This window comes from Neopelma chrysocephalum, unplaced genomic scaffold (genome assembly GCF_003984885.1).
Source record: "Neopelma chrysocephalum unplaced genomic scaffold, ASM398488v2 Primary Assembly neopelma1_24, whole genome shotgun sequence".
NCBI lineage: Eukaryota > Metazoa > Chordata > Aves > Passeriformes > Pipridae > Neopelma > Neopelma chrysocephalum.
Genome location: NW_020897693.1, coordinates 40831902 through 40853873, shown reverse-complemented (window position 1 = coordinate 40853873; position 21972 = coordinate 40831902). Strand labels below are relative to the sequence as shown.

At 37.0% G+C, this 21972-nt stretch overlaps 1 protein-coding gene across 2 annotated transcripts in view; it reads right to left on the bottom strand.

Annotated features, from left to right (window-relative positions):
• Window positions 1-3305: 3305 nt before the first annotated feature.
• Window positions 3306-21972, bottom strand: part of DGLUCY (D-glutamate cyclase) — a 48881-nt gene continuing 30214 nt past the window's right edge. For both annotated transcript variants that reach the window (XM_027673478.1, XM_027673474.1), the window contains 8 exons: window positions 21695-21817; window positions 19242-19433; window positions 16907-17167; window positions 16333-16432; window positions 14450-14598; window positions 9566-9685; window positions 8670-8821; window positions 3306-4442 (listed from right to left, as the gene is read on the bottom strand). In XM_027673478.1, the coding sequence (XP_027529279.1) occupies window positions 4299-4442; window positions 8670-8821; window positions 9566-9685; window positions 14450-14598; window positions 16333-16432; window positions 16907-17167; window positions 19242-19433; window positions 21695-21817 (1241 nt within the window). In that variant the 3' untranslated portion in view covers window positions 3306-4298. The remainder of the gene's footprint in view (window positions 4443-8669; window positions 8822-9565; window positions 9686-14449; window positions 14599-16332; window positions 16433-16906; window positions 17168-19241; window positions 19434-21694; window positions 21818-21972) is intronic.

The following is a 21972-nucleotide window of genomic DNA, read 5'->3' as shown; positions in this document are numbered from 1 at the left end:
TTCTGTTTGCCCCTGTAGCATCTAGAGAAAATAATTCTCTATAAGCTGTCATCATGTGTTGAAAAGGTCAGAGACAGAACAAATTAAATGTCCCTGTATGAACTTTTTCAAAAGAAAAAACCAAAAACATTCCTGCAACATTTCTGTAGCTCTCTGAAATAACTTCTCCTTCCACCAGTTTCAAAGCCTGCAGACACCATGCCAGAATCAGACTCCTAAAACAATGAGTTCAACAACGTGAGATGTTATGGGAGACCATGGACAAGGAACTCAGCATCTGCTGAGACCTTCAGTCTGTTGTTTGACTGCTGAACCTCAGACTGTTAAACCTCATCATAGGGCTCCTACAGATTTCCAGAAGTATGAGAACTCTTGGCTCCAACAGATATAAATAATTTGGATTGTTGACTTGGAAAAGAACAAGAGGTTGGTAGTACACGAGCCACTTTAATCCCATGTGCTTCTCTGAGTCACTGTGTTCAAAGACAAATTTAGTTACATGTAAATTCTACTACACCTTGCTGAGGTTTTGACTGTGTCCTTTGCAACGTGTGTGTCTTGTGCAGCACAGACTATGCAGGCAATTAAATAACAATGCATTTGTCAGAGAAACTGTTGAATGAATTCTGTTTTGCCCACAGATACTACAGTTTAGGGTTCAATCATTGTTCAGTAAATACAGTATCAGAAATATGATATATGAATGATCTATGTTTCCTGGTTTAGACAGAAACAAAATACAGGAGTAGGTGGAGAATACTGGCTTTTAAAGATGTAGGAGTTGTGCTCTATAGTATTGTTTCTACTACCACCTCCTTTCCACTTTTTAGTATTGTTGTTGTTTTTTTTTATTATTTTAACAAATCCTGTGTGAGTTTTGTGATCTGCTCATTATACATTCTTGTATCTGTAACTGTTACACCACGAATATTGCCTTGTCCTTTCACTTTCTCTGGTTTCAGGCCTTTCTGAAAACACTTCTCTCTCTGCAGCCCAGAACTGATAACTTCCAGCAGTATAATCAGTTTTGTTTCTTAGGGGATATTTTAAGTCAAAAGATTGTCTAGACAGATGATCTGCTCGAGGTATCTGAAGTAACACAGCCTTGCTTGTCACTAGATTCCGAAAGGAATATATTCTAACAGTTTTCTGGAAACCACCTTGAGAGTGCAATATTAGATATAATTAGGGAATGTGTTTAATAAAGAATGTTTTTATTATTTTCTTCTGATATTTCTTCACTCTCTGTTTGAAAGAGCTATCTTATGGCTTTGGCCCACAGTTTCTATTCGTGGGACTAGAGATCCTCTCCTCCCTCCTCTTGTAAAAAGGATTCATGTCCCCACTCCCAGGAGGGGATTAGGTTTGTTTAGGATAATGTTTGGTTTGTTTAATTATTTGACATTTCTTTATACTTAGACCACTCAGCTGGATTAATTACCTTCTATCTGCATTTTTTTCTTCTGACTATTAGTGCTGTTTAGCTTTATTTTCTCCTAATCTTTCATCTAATCTCCTGTCTGTTTCAAGGGGGTCGTGGGGCAGGGACTCCCGACTGCCATAATGCTGTGCTTGTGCGTTCTTCAGCATCAAGCCAACTACTTGGACTCCCACGGCCTGGCAGACTGCAGGACACACACGTGGTTTGTTCTAGGATTAAATATTTGTTGTTGTGTTTATGCTTCACCTCTCTACAGTTACCCACGTTGTTTAAATTAGACAACTGGAATGCAGAGCATGCTGTATTACATGGAATTGTCAACTGAGGGATTAAGGCTTATTGGAGTTGGTACTTTGATGTGGCCAGCTTTTTGTCAGCTGCTGCAGTTTAAAATCAGATGGAAATTTTTATAGTGGAGCCCAGCATTCTGCTACAGTTCTCAGCACTTAACCTGCTAACCCACAACAGAAGGGAGGGATTTTTCTTATTTTTCCTTTTCCCCCCCCCCCCCCCCCCAAAGTCAATATTTTAGCAATTCTTTCTCTGTTGTAAGTGTTCAGCTTAGACTGCAGAACTGTAACCAGCATGGCAGGAAGGTAACTCCCACTCAGAGCTTTTCCTTCCATCTCAGCCAGAACACAGTCACCCAAGGGTCCTGCTATGGTTGCTACACACTGCTACTGCAGTAAATATAGTGCTCGGGACTGCACGTTAGAAGGGATTTTAAAAGCACATATTAGAGAAAAAGAGAAATAAATTACTAAATTTTGTGTTTCTTAATGAAATCTGACTGTTAAGTTTTATATTTTGGGGCAAAAATAGCAAAAGCTTACTAAATGAAATTTTTTTGACAAAAGTTAGCATTTGGAAAGAATAATATACACTGCACCTGTTAGTGTAACATGTCAGTAGCACACAGAGAATGAAACCAGGTGCTTCTTTTCCCAAACAGACATTTTAAAATTATGCCAATTTCATTTTGTAGGGTTTGTGCTGCAGTGAATATATGCCATCCTGCGGGGTTAATGGCTTTGGCAAAAAGCTGAAGCATTCACAAGGAATATTTTAGTTAATACTTATAGTTTGGAGAGTTCTAAAGAAGATTTTTCTAATTGTGGAACTTCAAAGATAGTTTTACTGCAACATCCTTCAAAAAGGTTTTGAAGAAAATGAATCTCAAAAAAATGACTAATCTATAAAATAAACACTGGGATCTTCTGCTGCTAGACATTCATATTCACCAGTCTGGCATTAAGATTTCTTTCTGTCACGTGTTCAACTATTTTAAGTCTTTAAAGGCTGTGTATCCTCAGGGACTTCAGAAGATTAATGTTCAAAATATGCTGGTGTTTGTGGTATGAACTGATTTTTCTCATTCTCAAAAAGTTGTTTGTCTTGCATTGAAGAAGGAAAATAAAAGTCCCCTGCCAGAAAGGAAAGTAGATACAAGGTGTTGCTGCTGCTGGAAGTCCAACTAAATACAAGTGCCATTCTTACCCTGTTGGAGCACAATGGTTTGACGCTTGCCTTTTGAACCACTCCAGTCGTTTTAGGACAGCTGAAGCATCAGTGCCTGAGAGGTGCAGTGTCAAATATACCCTGTCCTCTCTGCTGTGACAGCTGACAAGTAGAAGAACTTCAGCCCTGACACTCACCTGGAGTTAAGGTAAAATCACAGCTTTAAATGACAGAAGTTGGGCACAATTCACAAACATTTTTCCTGTACTGGTTTGGCGTTAGTACTCCTATGAGATATAATTTAATTTTACTTCACTTGGTCTTGTCAGGAGCTGATTTCTACAACAGGAATTCATGTAAACGTTAATTTAAAAAATGTTCTTTAATACTCAATGCAAATGTTTACTAATTTCTAATAATTCTTTAATTTTTAAGCATTAATTTAAATCATTATTTATGTATTCAATAATTTATTCTTAACAACAGGATACTCTGAAATGTCTAAAACCTTTCTGTATCACCCAGAAAGGGACAAAATATAAAAATGGCAAACTTCTAATACAACAGAGGTCAATGGCATAGCCTACAGTTTACAAGAAAGGTCTGCAATGCTGCCTTTATTTTCACTAGCTCAGTTAAAAATTTCTCCTTATCGTTACACTTTCACAAGCTAATCCCCACCATAAGAAGATGTTATAGGGGCTACAGGAAGTGTGCAAGGGAGCTTTCATCACTGTATCTCTTACTGGAGTTTTGTTTTTAATCTCCCCTCTCTACTGCAGCTGTTTTCCCCACCACAAGGTATTTTTAAATCTAAGTTGCTACAAGAGTTACTTCCTGTTGCAGTTATGAGGTTAGTAAAACAAGAACAGCAACACAGTAATATTTCACTGTAATTGCAAGCTTTCTTTGTAAAAGCCAGATCACCTTATTATATAATATCATTTAATATCCATTCTCCAAACTGAATGCAAATGTTTATTAATTTCTAATCATGCTTTAATTTTTAAGCATTAATTTAAATCATTATTTATGTATTCAATAATTTATTCTTAATAACAGGATACTCTGAAATGTCTAAAACCTTTCTGTATCACCCAGAAAGGGACAAAATATAAAAACGGCAAACTACTAATACAACAGATGTCAGTGGCATAGCCTACACTTTACAAGGAAGGCTTGCAATGCTCCCTTATAGAAAAGAAAGGTTGACCAAATCCTTGTGATGATACCCTCCTCTTGCTTCACAGAGATGTGGTAAGGATAATGAAAGGTTGTGGGTGGCCAAGACACCAGAGATGAAAAGTCATCTTTTTTTGATGTTTTACATGATGTGAGAGCCTCAGGAACATGGAAATGACATGGGAGCAACTCTTAGTGCACAAATCATTAGGGACAGTCACTTCTGCACTTCTTGTAGCAGCTTCTCAATCATAAGCGAATGGGTGTTGTAGAAGGGCAGCCCATCCACTTCCATTTCCAGACTGGCAGTTTTCCCACTGCGGACCCCGTGACGCACAAGTGTTTTCAGAAGCTTTTCTTCCTTAGAAACCAAAGAAATAGAGTATAATTAAAATCAGGAATCAGACAAGAGCATTCATCAAGATCTTTATCTTAATTCTAGGAGAGACTGACCACATCTTCCATATTTATTTTGCTATCAATTTGCTAACACCTTCTTTATCTTGTCCGAAAGAATATGTTTAGCAACTGGAACTTAGGGAGTGTCAGAAGGCTAATATTCTTGACTGCTGTTCAATTACTGAATTATATTACTGCTCTCCACACTCCCGCAAACAGAATATTGGTGTCAATTCAGAAACATAAATAATTCTTTGCCTAGTTTCAAGTTCCTATATTGCGAAAATCAGAATCAGAGGAACATCTTCACCCAAAATATCTCAAAAATCCATCTGTGGTTTCCCCAGTGAGTCAGCTGGCTGCAGCTGCATTTTTAAAGAAAAAGAACAGAAGGGAAAGAGGATGCACCAAGAAAAAAGGTTACAGAGAGCACCTGGATGGGCTGCACGCTTGCTTTCCTTTTCTGCAGCTTTTGTGATCTCTGCGTGCCTTTTGTTCTCTCTCACTTTTTTACTATTGATTTTATGAGAATTCTGGTTGCTTAGGAAAGAGGTGGGGAGAAAAAAACCCTCTGAAATTCTGCTTCCTTGGTATGCTCTGAAACAGGGTATACGTTGTTTAGAACTACAGTTATTTTCTTGCTTAACAGTAATATAAGCAGATAACAAAGCATGCTCCAACTTGAGCTGTTAAAGTACACTGAGGGAAAAAAAAATTCTCATTTGAGAGCTATGGGCCAGTTAGCATAGTGGGATGAAGAGATAGCATAAAATGAGCTCTGAAAAAACGCTAGTTCTAGGAACAATGAAATTAGAAGACCTGGTTTCAAATGGATGTATGTCAAGCATAAACTGCTTTGCTTTTCATTTGTCAGGAAATGTACACAGTAAAATTCTTTCTACTCTCTCAGCATTTACTATTGAGAATTCATTTCTCTAATTCTGTTACTTCCTACCTTCCCCTACACCAACCCTGTGATAAGTTAATAAGATCTTCAAACACTTACACACCATCTTTTCTTCCCTTTCTTTGCTAGGAATGCCCCTTCTGGTCTTTGTCTACTGTTCCATTTCCATTTGCATGGAAATTGCTGCTGAAAGAGCAGTATTTAGTATAATTTTGTAACCTGCTTTGTGAATGCACTTTCTAAAGATTTGTCTTATATTTCCTGGTAAGGCATCCTAGTTCTTAGCTGCAACAAAATTAAATGAGGCACTGGTTTTCTATTAAAGGAAAAATATGCATAGTTACACGGTGTCAGTCTTGACATCGTGTAACAAGACAGCAATGACACAGCTATTTAAGGAAATTATCTGAATACATTGGTAGAATAAAAATTGCTACTTTGTAATTTATAAAATTATAAATATACATCAGCTTATATCATACGAATGATCATATATACGAATGCAAATATATGCACCTGGTCTTTCTGCATGAGAGAGGTTTTTCTTAGCACTGACTGTATCCATATGCAAATGGACAAAGTAGATCTCTCATGCCACAAAAGAGACACCTCAATTGGATACGCAGAATGTAATTTCTAATATGAATTGTTTCTGCTGCATATTTACATGGTAGAGCTCTCTGATCTGCTTGTATGAGGAAAAAAGGGCTTCCTTAATACTACATAACTATGCCTGATAAACCATATTCTGTCATCAAATGCTACTGTTTCCATTTGTAATGATCATACACAATGTGCAGTACGCTTCCTTAGCTGTGCAGTGCTGCAATTTGCTCACAGTTCTCTCTTCAGTGAATAACTACATTGGGAGTGGGTTAACCAGAAAAATAATCAAATTAATAGAAAAAGTAAATTCTAATTTGTGCTTCATTCAAGGAAAAACTCCCTTATGAATGACAAAGCTAGTAAAGCATAGGAAAAAAAAGGCCACATCTTTATATATTTATAATGTAATTCATATTCTTATAGGTCATAATTTCAAAATAAACACTATACAGTTAATTTGTTACCATTAATAAAGAGTTCAGTAAAAGAACAACAGCTTGATATGTTAACCTGGTTGTGAGATGAAATGAGGAGCTGACTAGGATGTTTAGCATTGGCTACATTTAGATATGTATGAATTAATCTATTTCACTACAGGCACTTTACTATAAAAGTACTACAAACATTTGAAAAATCAAGCCAATACTATAATCAAACACAATGATGATTCAACTCTACAGCTGCAAAGTAAGCACAGATTGTTTAGATCAAATTGTTCCTTGCTCCTCAGTTCTCAAAAAGGAAAAAATGCTTTGAAGCATCACTTGCTAAAATGTATCTAAAGCCTGATCCATGCACTTAGAATATAGTTAGCTTTCTGTTCAGTGGGAGGGGAGAGCTCCGCAGTTCTGGGATTTGTGGCGGTTCAATCCTGACACCGCTTGAACACGAGACTGCAGAGAAATACTGTGTGTTTCAGGAGAGGTCTTCACTGAGTAATTACGACCTACAGCATGGAAAGTGACATTTTTTGAAGAAAAATAAAGGACATTATAAGAAAGCTGTCTGGTGCTTAGGCACTCCTTCAAATGTCCTCTTTCCAGCTACACACACAAATATAAACACTGAGGTGGATATGTGCGGTGGTGCTCTTTATCTTAGTGGGCTAATTATTATAGCATTAAATGAAGCTGGATTTTGCAGAAAGTAGCCATATAAACATAAATGCTCTGTTTTTTTATACTAATGGAGTATGTGAATACTAATGTCTTCAATCTTCTGTACTGTTTACCATTGTGTGATTAAAGATATCATATTTTCTTGTCACACATTTTGTCATTTTGTCTCCTCCACAAAACTGTTTCCATTAATTTTATCTCAATAGATTTTAGTATTGCACTTTCAATAGCCCATTATTGGATCATTAATATTCCCAGCTGTATAGCTTAGTAAAACAAAAACAGGAAGGATTTCCTGTACACAATATCACATTTAATTACAGTATCTCATTACCAGGAATTTTGATCATAATAGTTTTTAGGATGCATTAATTTAAAGGTCAAAAACCAGTAAATTAAACTGGACAAAACATTGAAAAGTGAAAAGTACTTAATCTATTTTTTAAAAGATTGCACTGAAAAGGACCATACACTTTGTGAAGCCAAAGGATAAGTGGCTAAAGGGCTGTACCAAATGTTGGGATCAGTTTCAACTTTATGACCTTTAGATGAAAAATTAAGATAGAAAGAATTTAAAAAAAAGAAGTAAGACCTACTCTAAAATATTTAAGAGGTGCTTTGTTAGAATTTCATGCAGAATGTACTGTAATCTCAGGAGAAATACTTCATTATTTTGGGCAAAATCTATGGATTATAGTTTGCTTAGCACTCTTGGAGGTCACAGGCCTAATGGTTTTTCCAAGTTTCTATAGAGGTACTCTGCCAACAAAGCTGAGTTTCTAAGTTCCTAAGTTATCACAAATAGGTGGAACAAACCTTACTTGATCATTAAGTGTGTATATATATATAAAACACTGCCAAGTTAAAAATAGAGCCATGTGCTCAGCAGGATGAGCACAGATCACAGTCATTTCTCACCCCTCTCAGTTATTTTACTTTTTCTCAGTCTGAAACCTTTGCATTCCCAGAATATCACACTGTTCAGAGCTGCATTAGTCAAAACACATTTAAAAATATTCATATGCAAGTCTTTCTCCAACTTTAATTTAGAAACATTCAAAACTACTTATAGAATAGTTCCAGCATAACTAGAAAAGGTGGCAAGATCAGAAGTAAGGTGCAAAGATCAGAAGTACGGAGTGGCTTCTGCATTAGAACTGTGACTTTTGATTTTGGAAATAGACATCTAAAGAAGACTACAATAGAGATTTATAAAATCATGAACAATGCTAAGGAAGTGAGCAGGGAATTTTAATCACTGTAGCTCAATACAAACATTTCTTGTATTGCCCATAAAATTACAGCACTGTCTTGTGCTTGAAGTGGCAAGACATGAATACATTCGTATTGGAGGATTTTTACTTGCAATCTGTCTTGAATCCTTTGCGGAATAGTCTAAATAAAGGGTGGCTGCTATTTCACAAGGGATTCCCAAAAGCCATCAAAAGACCTTGTGACAGCAAGCTATTGAACTGGACTAGGCAGGATTTAGCACTGGTAACCATTTCCATCTACATGACATGAGCTAGTCACAACTCCTTGGCCCCACAGGAATTACCTTGGAAACCGAGGGAAGTGCCGATAGCCAGACCATCTTCTTGGATGACTGTGGAAACCCAACAGCTTTCCTCAGGTAGCGATCATGCATCTCACAAGTGCGGAGAACATACAGAGCACAAGCAATGGCATAGCCGCCCCAGTTAGAGACCCCTGCAAAGAACGTCACCATGAAACCAAACTGTCAAAAAACGGCTGGGTTAGTATCAACAGTGTCAGGTACCTGGGTCAGGAACCTAAGGTTCAGGAACCTGAGCCTGAGAACAGTCTGGATCATCCAGTTCATAACTTGGTCCTTGCTGAACACAAACACACCCCTCTTGCTGTGAATTTTATTTCGTGCTGGTTTAGAAGTGAATTTTAACTATAACATTTAACTTTTGTTGTACATTAAGAATTTACCTTTGTCCTTGAGTGGAAATTCTGAAAATTCATATGTGCATAGACATTTTAATTCTCACACAGATCACTTCTGCAGTCTTTCTTGTTATTCTTCCTTACTAAGCAACCTGGTCTAGTGAAAGGTTCCTTGCCCGTGGGGGGGGGGTTGGAATTAGATGATCTTTAAGGTCCCTTCCAACCCAAGCCATTCCAGGATTTTATGATTCTGTCATTTTATTTACTGTGTGATTTTTCAAGAATACTCAGGATTTGCCCAACTATTTCCAATTAAATGCACTTTCTTCATGGAACATTCTTAGTTTTCCAGTTCTTCTGTAGCCACAGGTGTTTAACTCTTCAGAAAATGGACATAATACAGAAATAGATCCATTTGGCAGGGATGACTTGGTCATACACAGAAAGGGCCAATACAAATTACTTGTAAAGACAAATGTTTCCTTGTCAGTTCTATTCTCAAACATCAGCTACTCTCCCACCCCACCAAAAATCCCTTACCAGCTACAACAGTAAAATCAGCTTCAACATCACAAGCTATAACATCTCCATTTTTTATGTGCTTCTTTACAGCATCTTTTACTTTGCCCATTCCTAATTCATTTCCTCCATCTCCAACACCTTTAAAAGAGAAAAAGACAAAATGAGTATGAACTCAACATATAACTAACAATCCATTTAGAAAGCATCCAGTGTCTTCCCCAGTCATTGTGACAGTTTATAGCTCCATATGAGATGGTTTATTTTCAACCTAAAAACAGAAGATTGTGAATTAAATAGCTGAAAGCATCACCTACCACATGCCAACATGTAAGTGTATATATGCAATGTACACTGTACATTGTGTGCATGCAAAAGAAATAAAAATTATCAAATGCTTGTGAACTGCAGACAGAATTAAGACAGTAAACTTTGCTCATGGAATGAGCGTTCTGTATAATGTGTTATCATTACCACACTAGCAAAAATAGAGAAAGAAGACAGAAAATTAATCCAAAATAACCCTGAGAAATTAGACAATTCTATAGTAAAGCAAGTATAGAAAACTTTGGCTTGTTACAAGCTTTAATTAAAAAAAGGGAATAGAAGCAGACATTATTGCAGAATGACAAGCAAATATATACGTAAGGACTTTGGCAGAAGTAGGACCAACTGCACTGCTCATCTGCCTTGTATGGACCACTGTCATTGTGCCACAGCACAGGAAGAGCCCAGCCCTGTGTACTATTACTGTTTTCATTTTCCATCATCTATAGAAAAAACAGCTAGTCTTTCCTTTTTTAAGTGTTCTTATATACAGGACATGGGGCCTTGAATTTTTTTGTCCAAATAGAAACACTATGTATTTGTCTTAGTGATTTTAGTAAAATCAATGGGACCTATGCCATTTCAGGAAAATTCTGAGCAACCATAGGTTTGTGGCATAAAATTGCTGGATGTCATTCAGAGATCTGGAGATAAGGGTAACATATAAACTAGCAGTTCACACAAAAGCTGGGTACTACCTCTAGTCTCTTACCAATATATTTAAAAACATATACAAAAAAATCAATCTATTTAGTTGGAACCCAAAATTTCTCTTTCACCTGTTAGTCTGAATGGCATCTTCTTAGATTTTACAGAATAATCCTAGCCAATGTCTGTGAAACAGAACAGACGAGAGCTCCAAGCCCTCGCTGTGATATATCAGATTTGAATTTGAAATGTGACTGTGCTCTAATGCACAGCATGTGTTACTGGAGAGAAATTACAATATTTATAATTTATACTTCAAGCCCTGAAAATTGGTAAATTTAACACTTTTAGTAACTGCATAAATATCTCATATGTCTGTAACAATTTTCTTCTTTAAGTGAAATGGAAAGTTATTTCTCAGCAGCAATGTTTTTTTAACTCCTTAAGTCTATACAGTCAAGTGGAGCACATATCTTACATAAAAGGATTTGCCATGGAACAGGTGATATTTTTTCTTATCTGCTTTAATAATCTGTTCCCATTTATTTCACTGTTGGGATTTAATGGTGCTTTCTAAAATCTGTTTGTTGGTAGTACGTTTCAAATAAATAACAACATAATCCTGGTGCCTCTATCCTTATATACAAATATGGAAGTTCTACTGTTTTGTAAGAATCCCACACAATGTTTTGATTTTTTTAATGTTCAAAATCCAAATTTTTGATCTTAATAGTCTTTAAAAAGCCTAAGATGAATTCTCGTCCTTTTAAGATCATCAGCAGTTTCTTTACCTGAGAGATATCAATAATTCAGGGCTTTTTGCATCAGTCTCACTTTGCTTTTCTTGTCTTAGTGGTGGAAGTCCCGCCACCAGGACAGCTGCACAATTCGTAGATCTACGCTGTGGATGGATCCCATTAGTGTAACACTGGGAGGAAAAGAACACCACCTTGAAAAGCTTCCTGTATCATCTGTTTTCTTCTTCCTCTATACAACGGCAGAGGACTGCATTTTACTCTAGGTCTCCAGAGCAAAATTCACCTGACAAAATGCAGCATCTACACATGTGCCAGGCAGCTCGACTTTATTAAAGTCAGCAGAGAGAAACAGACCCTTCACACATTCAGTTCATCTTATCCCAAGGCAGACATCTCAAATACAGATGTCTGAAAACAGGCAAGATGAATCTTGTTCTAAAGGCCCGAGTGCTTTCCAGGCAAAGGAAAATTAGTTCTGCCGGATCTTCCATGTAAGTTTTCACTGACTACATTGCTTTCTGAAACTACATTAATCAAATGTGCAGGAAATGTCAGTCTTCCGTGCTAAAAGCCTTTTGTATGAAAGGGAAACATGTGTGACCCCATTTTTTCACGCAGTACTTCAGAAAGCTTTTAATCAGCTCCTATATAAATAGCATATAGCTATGTCAATTGTATGACAGCTGAAAAAAAATAGCATGTGGTTCCAGTAACATCTCTTAATCTTTTATTTCAGTCTTATATGAAAACTGAGTCCTTCCAACCTCAGCCTTTCATGTCTTCTTATTTTGTATATTCCTGAAGGTAGCTGCTTACTCTGTGAGTTTTTACGGTATCGGTACCCATACAATTGTAGGCATTGCTCATACTTTGTTTGTGGTCAGGCTACCAGATCAGATTTTTTTAAATGCAAAACTTAACAACAATTAATCAACACATATCAAATGCTGTAACATCTCCCCTCTCCACCTACTGACACAGTACTTCTTGCCACTGAGCACACTATATAAAGACTTCTGTAGGCTGAAAACCTGATCTTTCTCGTATTCTAGTCTATAACGTTATCCAAGTATTTCACCCTAATGCTGTACAATATTTGCATTTATTTTGGAACTAGAGAAATTCCTACTGACCATGAAGAAAGTCAAATATAGCCCCACCAAAAAAAAAATTATCCTAATCAGTAGCAATACATTGCTATCAGCAACAGGAGGCAAGATACAAAGGCCACAGCCCAGTGGCCTCATCAAGCTAAGCTTTGCAGAAATACATTGAAACACCCAACAGCCAACCCAAGAAATTGTAACCCAGTTACAAAACAGACACAAAAAGTGTGATAAGCAAAACAAGAAATGTTAACCAGGTACCAGACAGTGTAAGAAACAATGAGATTGTTTTTCTATGGACACTCAATTAGTTTTCCAGTGTAGAATATGCACATACACAAATTCCACAGGAGATCAGAGCAGATCCCATCATTATATTTTGAAGCCTCTGACTTGTTAAACCATTCCCTATGTAGATATCTCTTTAGAGAAAGTTCACAGCACCAAAACACAGTGACTCTGGGTAACTGCTTCTTTTCTTACTCACAAGCCTGTGGTATTTTCAATTAATAACATTTCATAGTATATTTGAATATTCAGTGAATGTTTGAAACAAACTACATTCTGCTGAATAGACTGAAAATCTCATCTGGCGGAACACTCCAAACTCTGCCAAATCAATAATATACTCTGAGCTGCCGTGGGAGATATTTGAAGAAATTAGGGTATTTTTATTAAAGGACTCAGGCTGTGATGTTACATAAGTAGCTAGAGAGACCAAGTTCTTGTATCAGCAGTCTAAAATCAGGGACAGGAGTTGAAACTAACTGCATCAGATAAAGCTCCGGGGCATTTTGCTAGACATCTTTATGAAAGAGAGCTTTTTCTGTACTTATTCAGTCAATCTTTGGCTTCTCTGCTGAGATTACCAAGAGAGTGCCATCTAGAGTGCTTCCTTTTGAATGTTGGAAGTTACTCCTTACAAATATGAAAACATTTGGATCATATCTAAATAAAATGTATTGCAAATTTTAAGATAATACAATAATTACCAGTGAACTCTTCTGCTACACAGCTTTTAAATGATACCAATACAGTGAAATCAGACTATGCATTATCTCTGCAGGAGGTCTCTAAATTCTGTGGAAACATCTGAAAAACAACAATACTGAGAAGCCAAAGCTTCTGTGCTTTTGGTAATACTCAGGAGTGAGTCCACAGCACTACAATAAGAGAAAAAGCCAGATCAGCAGACTTTCTGATGAGACTGAAATCAGCCTGGCATGGGTACTTATTTCTAATTTTGGGACATTTATATCTAATTTCATTTTTAATATTTATATAGATTATATAGCTCCAAAATTCTGTTTTGGGCCACACAGTGTAGCAGGAAGCATTTGATTGTACAAGGATGTTGTACAACACTTTATATATATACCTTGGTCTATGGTATATTTTTTCAAAACCAGATACAAATAAGTTTTCAGGAAAAAAACAGAGCAGCACTGTGTTGACAAAAGCATTCTTATTAGATGCATTAGCCAAGGTAAATGTAGTTTTGGCTGGAAGGACAATGCATTCCTTTAAAGATTCTTACTGTACATATATTTTGTCAGACAAGGCACTATTATAGTAGATGCAAATATCCCTGCTCAAAAGTACTGCTAAAGACAACACAAACTAAGATTCTATCCAGGCTGCTGCTTTAACTTGGGTGTATCTATCATAAAATAATACTTTAATAAATAATGCTTCCATTCAACAGTCATTTGCTTTCTATGCTGCCTTTCACATATAAAATACAGAATAAAGTCACTGTCAAAAACTGCACTTAGAGAAGTGTATGTACACACACTGATGTATAGGTAATACATCTGGGCCTGCTCTTTTTATCCTTAAATAACTTTGAAATCAACTTCTTCGGGTTTTTTTTGACTGTGAGAATCCTTCAATAGAACCTTGTAATTTTTCTCCAGCAACAGTCTCTTCAAATTCAACCACAACAAACAGCTGCAGCCTGCAAGCTGCTATTCAGCACCTGCCTCCTGCTCCCCTTCACTTCCAGTAAGAGTTCCTGTTCTGTGTTTCTCTTGCTTCTGAGAGTTATCACACCAACTCACACATACCTGTTGTTGTCACTCCTGGAATGGTTTGTGCAGCTAAAAATAGTTCATCTATGGGATCCACGAGATGTTTAATGTTAACTTTCCTGGCATTGTAATAATTGCCATCAGCAGCCATCCCAGCACGCTCTATTGCTATCAGGTGATCATATCTGGTTAGAGGTGAGTGAAAAAAACAGAGGAGAGGAGTCAAAGGTGTGATTTTCACATGTGCTTGGTTCTACTTTTTGACCATTTGGGATTCAAGTTAAAACTTGGATACTGTTTTTTTATTTCTGAATGTAGTTCTCTATGTTTTTTTTTCAAAGGTTATTTCAGGTTTTTTATAGCTTTAGTGCAGCTCCCCCAAACCACATTTGCTACCAAGAAATGGAGAAGTTCCTGCAATCCTCCTAGCCAGCAAAACTTTGGGTCAGCCATCTGGTCTGGCTCTGTTTCACATTAAAATAGACAACATCTTGTAAAATATTAGTCTCTGTGAGTGCTTTCAAAGAAAAGGAAAAAGTGGGAAATTAATGATCATCTAAATCCTTGCTTGTGCAAATATATCTCTGCTTAAAGAACATGGTTTGGCAAATATCCATCTGCTCCTAGTTAGGGAATGTTTTGGTTTGGGTCTTTAGATTCAGAGGACTTTAACTCTATGGCTATTTTGCTAGTTATAAAAGTAGACAGATGTGCTGCCTATGTCCTACATTTTAAGCAGAATTTTAGTACTCAGTTCTGCCACTGTATGTTAGAATTAAGTTATTTTGCTTCTGTTTCTTCAGTTTTACTGCCAAGAGGTAACTAATTCTGCTGAATTACTTAATGTTCTTGTGGGAGTGTATCTACAGTGATTCCAGAGACCTTAAGCAGGTTGGTTGTCCACTTAAATAAAACACTTTAGCTTGTTTGGTCCTAGGGACCAATTTGAATAGAATTTGGCTGTACTTATATATAGCTATAGAATAAATTTTTAAAACAGTACTTAAAAACTTAAGACAGTATCATGCATACTATTACAGTGTACACTAACCTGTGAAAAGAAATGGGAATTGCGTAAATTGGTGAAGCAAATACCACAGTGAAAGATATTTTTAATAAAGAGAGCAAACTGAAGGCAACTACATTAAAATGCTTTACAAAGAAAGATCAATAAAAATGAGCAATGTATGCCTACAAGGAAATGTCAGTTGCCTGCTAAGTAATGAAATGTGTATAGATACTTAGAAAATTCTCCAGTGCATTAACCCTAATCACACACTTTGTATAAATTTGAACTTTTGTCCAACATTATATACTCAACAATGCATATGTGAACAGAATCACATCAATACTGAGAAATGCATGCGTGCATTTGTAATTTTTGCTTTGGCTGCTAAAGACAATAGGATGATAGCTTTCACACCACTACAAACACATATATTTTATTAAGTCAGATCAGATTCCACAGTTGTCAGACATGACAACTAGAGCCAAAGCGCTAAAAAATGAACACACTCCATAACTCTCTTCCTAGCTCTTTCACTGACTTTGACATAATACTTTCTGATTTTCTCATTTAAAAATTGGTAATATAATATATATTGGGTGTGTATATATACCTATATCTATGGAATAACTGCCAAAAAACTTCTAGAAATTTTTCAAAGGAGAAGAACTATTGATATATGAAACATCATTTCTTTTTTATACTCCAGAAATGTATACTTGCAGAATAATGGGGAATTCTGTACTCTGTGTGTGCTCCAATAACTACTTTTGGCTTCAAAGGTTGTTCTGTTCATTCCAAGTCTTAAGGATTTACTTGTAACCATTGTGCCTTCTTAGACCATGGTCATTAGTTTTATTATAACTTTACACAGTAGAGGTGTGACCCATTCTCAAAAACTGAATACACATACCTAGGTCTTCCAGAATTTCCATTGTCACACAAAAATTTTAAAGCTGAATCAGCACTTTCCCTTTGATAACTCAATAGAGGGATGGGTTTCTCCAGAATTCCTACAGGAAAACAAAACGCAATTCAGATACTACATACTTTTTATTTTATTTTGTTTAATGTGTTTTTGAGTAACTTAAAAAAAAGAAGAAAGCAAAATGACTAGAATAGTAAGAACTCAATGTCTTTATAGTGTTCTTGATAAGTTCCCTGCATGCTTACTTCAATGTAAACTTGTTTAAATGTTAATGCTAGTAAATGGAACCTTGAGATAGGAAACAGGTCTACAAGAATAAGAACAGACATCCAGAATTTATCACAAACAGCTAAGCCAGAATCAGTACCCAGATATGTACACATTAGCTTGATGCCAGCTAAGTTTAATAAAATGTAGCAACGCTGAGCAGAGCTTAGAGGATGAAGTCTAGTTCATTCTCTGGGGAAAAGTCCTGTACTAAGTGACAGTGAGATGAAAACTGAAGCAAACCTTGGCTCAACTTAGCAAGATAAAAACCAAAACCCCTCACGATTCTTACCTAGTTGAACAGCTTCTTCAATAATCTTTTTATTCAGATCCATGGCTCTCTGATCTGTAACTATGGCAACCTCTTTTTCCAAGGCCTGCAGTATAGCTGCAATAGCAAGGGCTCCCGGGGGCCCGTCATTCTCTTCTGGTGGCTCATAAGTGAAGTGGGTAGGAAATCCAGTTGTTATCAGTACAGACCGGGCATGGGAGATGGCCAGGCAGGCCTTCAGAAGCTCATCCTGGCGCTGCAGGTGAATTATACCCCGGTCTCCTACAAAAGTGTTTTTGAAGAGAGCAGTACACTTAAATGTATCATTCCCCTTCTGAAGTTTCCCTGTGAGTTAAACTACATACTATAGTGACATAAAATGGGTTAAAAAAACAAGAGAAAGAAAAACTTCTGGTCAAGGCAGGAATTGGGGTAATTTCCTCAGGAAACCCAAGAAGGTGTAGGATATGAGTAATGAAGATAATGGGCTCTGTTTCCAGGTTAAGAATATCAGATAGCTGGATTTTGAAAATTACTATACCTAGCATTTCTAGGTATTAGTGTAAATAACATTTTCTGAAAGCTTATTGCATGTTTTTTCCTTTCCTTTGGCCCCCACCTTCCTCTGATCTGTGATGACAGTCCTGCTAGACTTTGTCTAGCTACTGAAGCTAGATTGCATCTCAAGCACTCTTGACCTTACAGAAGTTCTGATGAAGACTTCAGATGTGTAAGCTGGTCCTTTGTCTCTATTTAACTTATCTAAATTAGGGAAGAGCTAATTCCCAAATAAATTTCACTTAATGAAATGATTAACCACAGAACTGAGGTTTCAGAGACATTGTAAGTTACACGGGGACTTTTATAAACTCAATTAAAACAGTGGTATCTAAATGATTGTTATACGTTCTTGTAACACTTAATATAGCAGAGAACTATGTTATCAGACTTTGAGAAATAGGTGAATATTAACAGAAGTCTCTTCTCATGGGTCAGTCCCTAAAGAGGCAACACTGTGTTATCTGTGTACAGCTCTCACTGTTCAAACACTTCCTATCCCCTCTCCCTTCCCTACCACTTGGAGACACAAGCTCACAGCTCAGTCCTTTCAATTGCTAGCACTCCTGAAAATCATGAATACCAGCATGATGTGCCAATATTCATTGGCTGACAGAGGTAAGTCTTCATTATTCTTTTTCATCCTCCTCACATCTTCCTCTTTCTCAGTCCCCCCACCCCCACACTTTCCTCTTTTTGCTCTCCATTTCCCCTATGCCATTTCTCCCTTTGTTCCTCTTAAATAACATATAGGCAATACACACATAGTGGACAGAGAAAAACATTCTGAACAAAAGTTAACAGAAGCAAGGAATATAAGTCTCTGAGAAGTGGGGTATGTTAACTGAGACAAAGCATTTACTTTCCTTTAGCAAGAAAATGAGCTAACTCTTAAGTTAGGTCCTGTATTTCTGCAGAGTGTGGCATCGTGCCAAGCTGAACTCCAGAGAGTGGGAAAAGGAGAGGCCTTATGAGTAAAAATAAACAGACTCAAATGTATGCACACAGCCCAAACCAGGAGCTTGGGAGCGCTGGGCGTAAGCTGTTTTCCACTACTGCCTACAGAGGATTTCAGAAAATTTATGGGACACTGAGATCAGAATTTGCAGCAGCCAGAGGGGACTAACTCAGAGTGTGTATTTTAGGAATGGCTGTCCTATTCAGTTTGCCTTTACTTACCTCTTGTCTTCCTTGTACACATGTGCAGCACCAACTCAACCTTATGTAGTCACCTGGTCACTTTGGTCCATCACACAACACCTCAGTAACGAATACATCAGCAGAGCTTAATGTAATTCCACCCATCAGAGAGGGGTGTTTGAAAAACACAGGCAAGTACTAGAATTTTCTGGTAGGAGCACAGCAGTCATGAATATATGTAAAGAAATGTGCTATTTACTCAACAGTGAATACCCATGTAGCTGTTAGCAGCATGATGAGGTGCCCTGTACTTTACATACCAATTTCAGTTTTATTCAGTAACAGTTCTTATTCCCCGTGGACTCTCCAGTCTGCTGCAAACATCAATGCTTCTGTGTACTTTGAGAGTATATAGTCATCAACTTCAGGTATTCTATTACCTATAAGGTTGAATGGTTTTGGCCAGATCCTGATATTAACTACAGTAATAGAAAATATAAGACCTATTTGTATAAACTCACTGTATTCCACAAAGAATTCTTAAAATTGCCTTTAGAGTCTCACTGTGTTCTTGAATTTTATGAATATCTAAAAAGTCAGGATAGATCATATCTACCTCAAAATGAACCCACTAAAGGAAGACAATTTTTGTTTGTACCTGGATCTATTCCAATCAGGGTCTCTAGAGTCCTTATCTTTTGGGCTGCTTCTGCTGACACAATACTGAAATGCAGAGGATCTTGAGAAATGCAGTGGACTTGTGGGACTCTCCTTAATGATCTGACATTGTTGTTCTTTAGGTCGGTAATGAACATGCAGCCAGGAGAATGAGTAAAAGCTAATGGAGCTCCTAAAATGGATGAAAAAAACTCCAGTTAAATGTTATTATTGCAATATATTGAATTATCACAGCAATAAAATTGCAAATAGCTACTTAATTTAACAACACAGAGCCCCTGCCTGATGACACTTATACAAACAGATGATATTTTAAGTTACACTGCAGCAATTAATACACTGACAAAGAAATGTATGCACATACGTCTGAAAATCCTTCCACTTTTAAAAAGCTCACGTGGGTAGTTGAGATCAGTTTTTTTCCACAATGTCCTCTCTAATCTAACTTGAGGCAACTTAGGAACAGAACCCTACCAGGATGTTGGTCGGGAATTGAGTCTGAAACTTGGGTTTGACATGCACGAAGCAACTAATGCACTGACGTAATGACAAGATAATGCTTAAGTTTGCCCAGTGTGTTGGTGAAATTTTTTCTGTAAGAATAAATTCATTTTTCAGATTCTAGAGTGCTACTGGAAGCTATAATGTCTCTCTTGTACCTTTGAATATCCTCATAACAGTTATATGACAAAACTGTCAACTCTTCCTGCTGGCCAGGAGTAGTCCTCTATCAGATTAAGAAAATGTGGACTAGCATCTCTGCACAGTGTCTTGCCAACCTAGCTAGAAGAGATATAAGTGGCAAGGAATAATGACAAAAGGTGACCCATAAGCCTTAGCAAAGGGAATCTGAGTAGCCTCCAAAACCCCAGAGAAAAATAAGCTTGTTTAGACCTCACAGTATAGTAGCTCCCTAAGCTGAAAATATTTCCTGTCTTTCTACTAATTCCAGAAGTCTGTATCTAGATGATACTTGATTTGGCAAAATTGGTACATTGTTGGATAAATCACAACTCAAGCAAAAGTTCACTTTGTTGGGAGGGTGAAAAGGGAAGAGATATTTCTTTAATAAGTACATATATCCTTGGTTTGTGCTAGATCTGCTGGGAATCTATGGCTAGTAATTTGAAAGCATGTGGTAAACATGGTTGTTGAGTTATACTAAAACTCACCAAACCCTGTGAGCAGACAATATTTTTTGTGACAAGGTAGCAGAATCCTCTAAAGTATGAGTACTGGTGATATGGCAGAATTTCAACTACCTAGATGAGAAAGAAGCACAGCAAGACAAGAACTGTCCAAGAAGTTCCTGAAATGCACTAATGACAACTGGTTTTAATAAAGAAAATGGAGAAGTAAGTAGAAGGCAGCACAGACAGCTGCTTTGGGCAACAGACTGTAAAGATGTTGGCAATATTTTTCTCTCCTTTCCCTGCACCAAGAATGCACAAGGAAGATGGACAGAACTGCTGAAGAACACAGGAAAGAGTGGGATTTTTAGCTTGGATTTGGGACTGGAAAAAAGAGATCGTATGTAAGAAAGAAAAAAAAGTCACTTCTAGAGCTTAACATACTTAGAGCAGGTGATAGAGAAGTTCAGATAAACATCTCTTAGGAACCACAAGGATATAACAGATCCTGCAAGGAGACAAGGACAAAGCAGATGACCTTCCAATGTTCTCCCCATTATACTGCCTACGATTATTAAGCTTCTTTTTCAGTAAGAACGAAAATTCGGTATTTCATTCCCACTAGTGACTTAGAGCAGTATATAATCCTGTCACTATGGTTTCGTTGCCTGTTCTTACCCTTTGTGCTCATGCCTGTTATAAATGACTGCACAGAGTACAGGACAGCTCTGTGCAGAGGACAAAGCTTCATTTATGTAAAGTGTGTCACATACACTTAATTTTGGAACAAAATCTAAAAGCTCCACATTCTCCGTGAGACAATTACGAACCCTTTTCCAGATCAATCAATTTGCTAGCTCTTGACAACATTTTGGAAAGATTTCTGGTTGCTCCTTTTTTTTCCCTTCTTTTTTTCTTTTTCCTTTACTGTTGTTTTACTGCAATGTAATAAGAAATAATATTTTAAAAGGAAGAAGCTTAAAAACTAATGCCTTTAAACTTCTAGTTTTTTGTAACACTTAAAAAGATGTTTTGATGCTGCCAGAGCTTTAGATTTAAGCCTTTAAAATACACAAAAGTGGTGAAATTTCAGTAAGAATTTTCTTTAAAGTAGACTTGTATTTCAGAATGGAAAACAGTCCTGTCAAAGGCTTTTTTGTTGTTTGGTTGGGGTGGTTTTTATCTTACCCTGAAATCAAGCCTTCTAATCAGCCAACTCATTCAGTCTGCATTAAAAAAAAAAAGAGAGAGGAAAAAAGGAGATTGAAGGATAATGTAAAAAGAGTCTTCAAACAGCACATACTGCAGTTGATAACTGCTTCTGCTCCTGTTACTCCACAGGCCCAAAACACTGGAATGTCACCAGGGTGAAGGTGAACTGGATCTCCATAGTCTGGTTTAGAAAGATCTTGTATTCCCAGCAGACCTGGAATTGATCAAAAATGAAATCATGAGCGATTCTAATTAAGCAGTAATACTTCAAAGCCGGGGGGTGGACCCCAAACATTTAGTGACACTGAGCTAGGAGTGCAAGAGTGTCAAGTCCCCCTGAAGTGGCACATTTAGTTTGCTTTCGAGTGC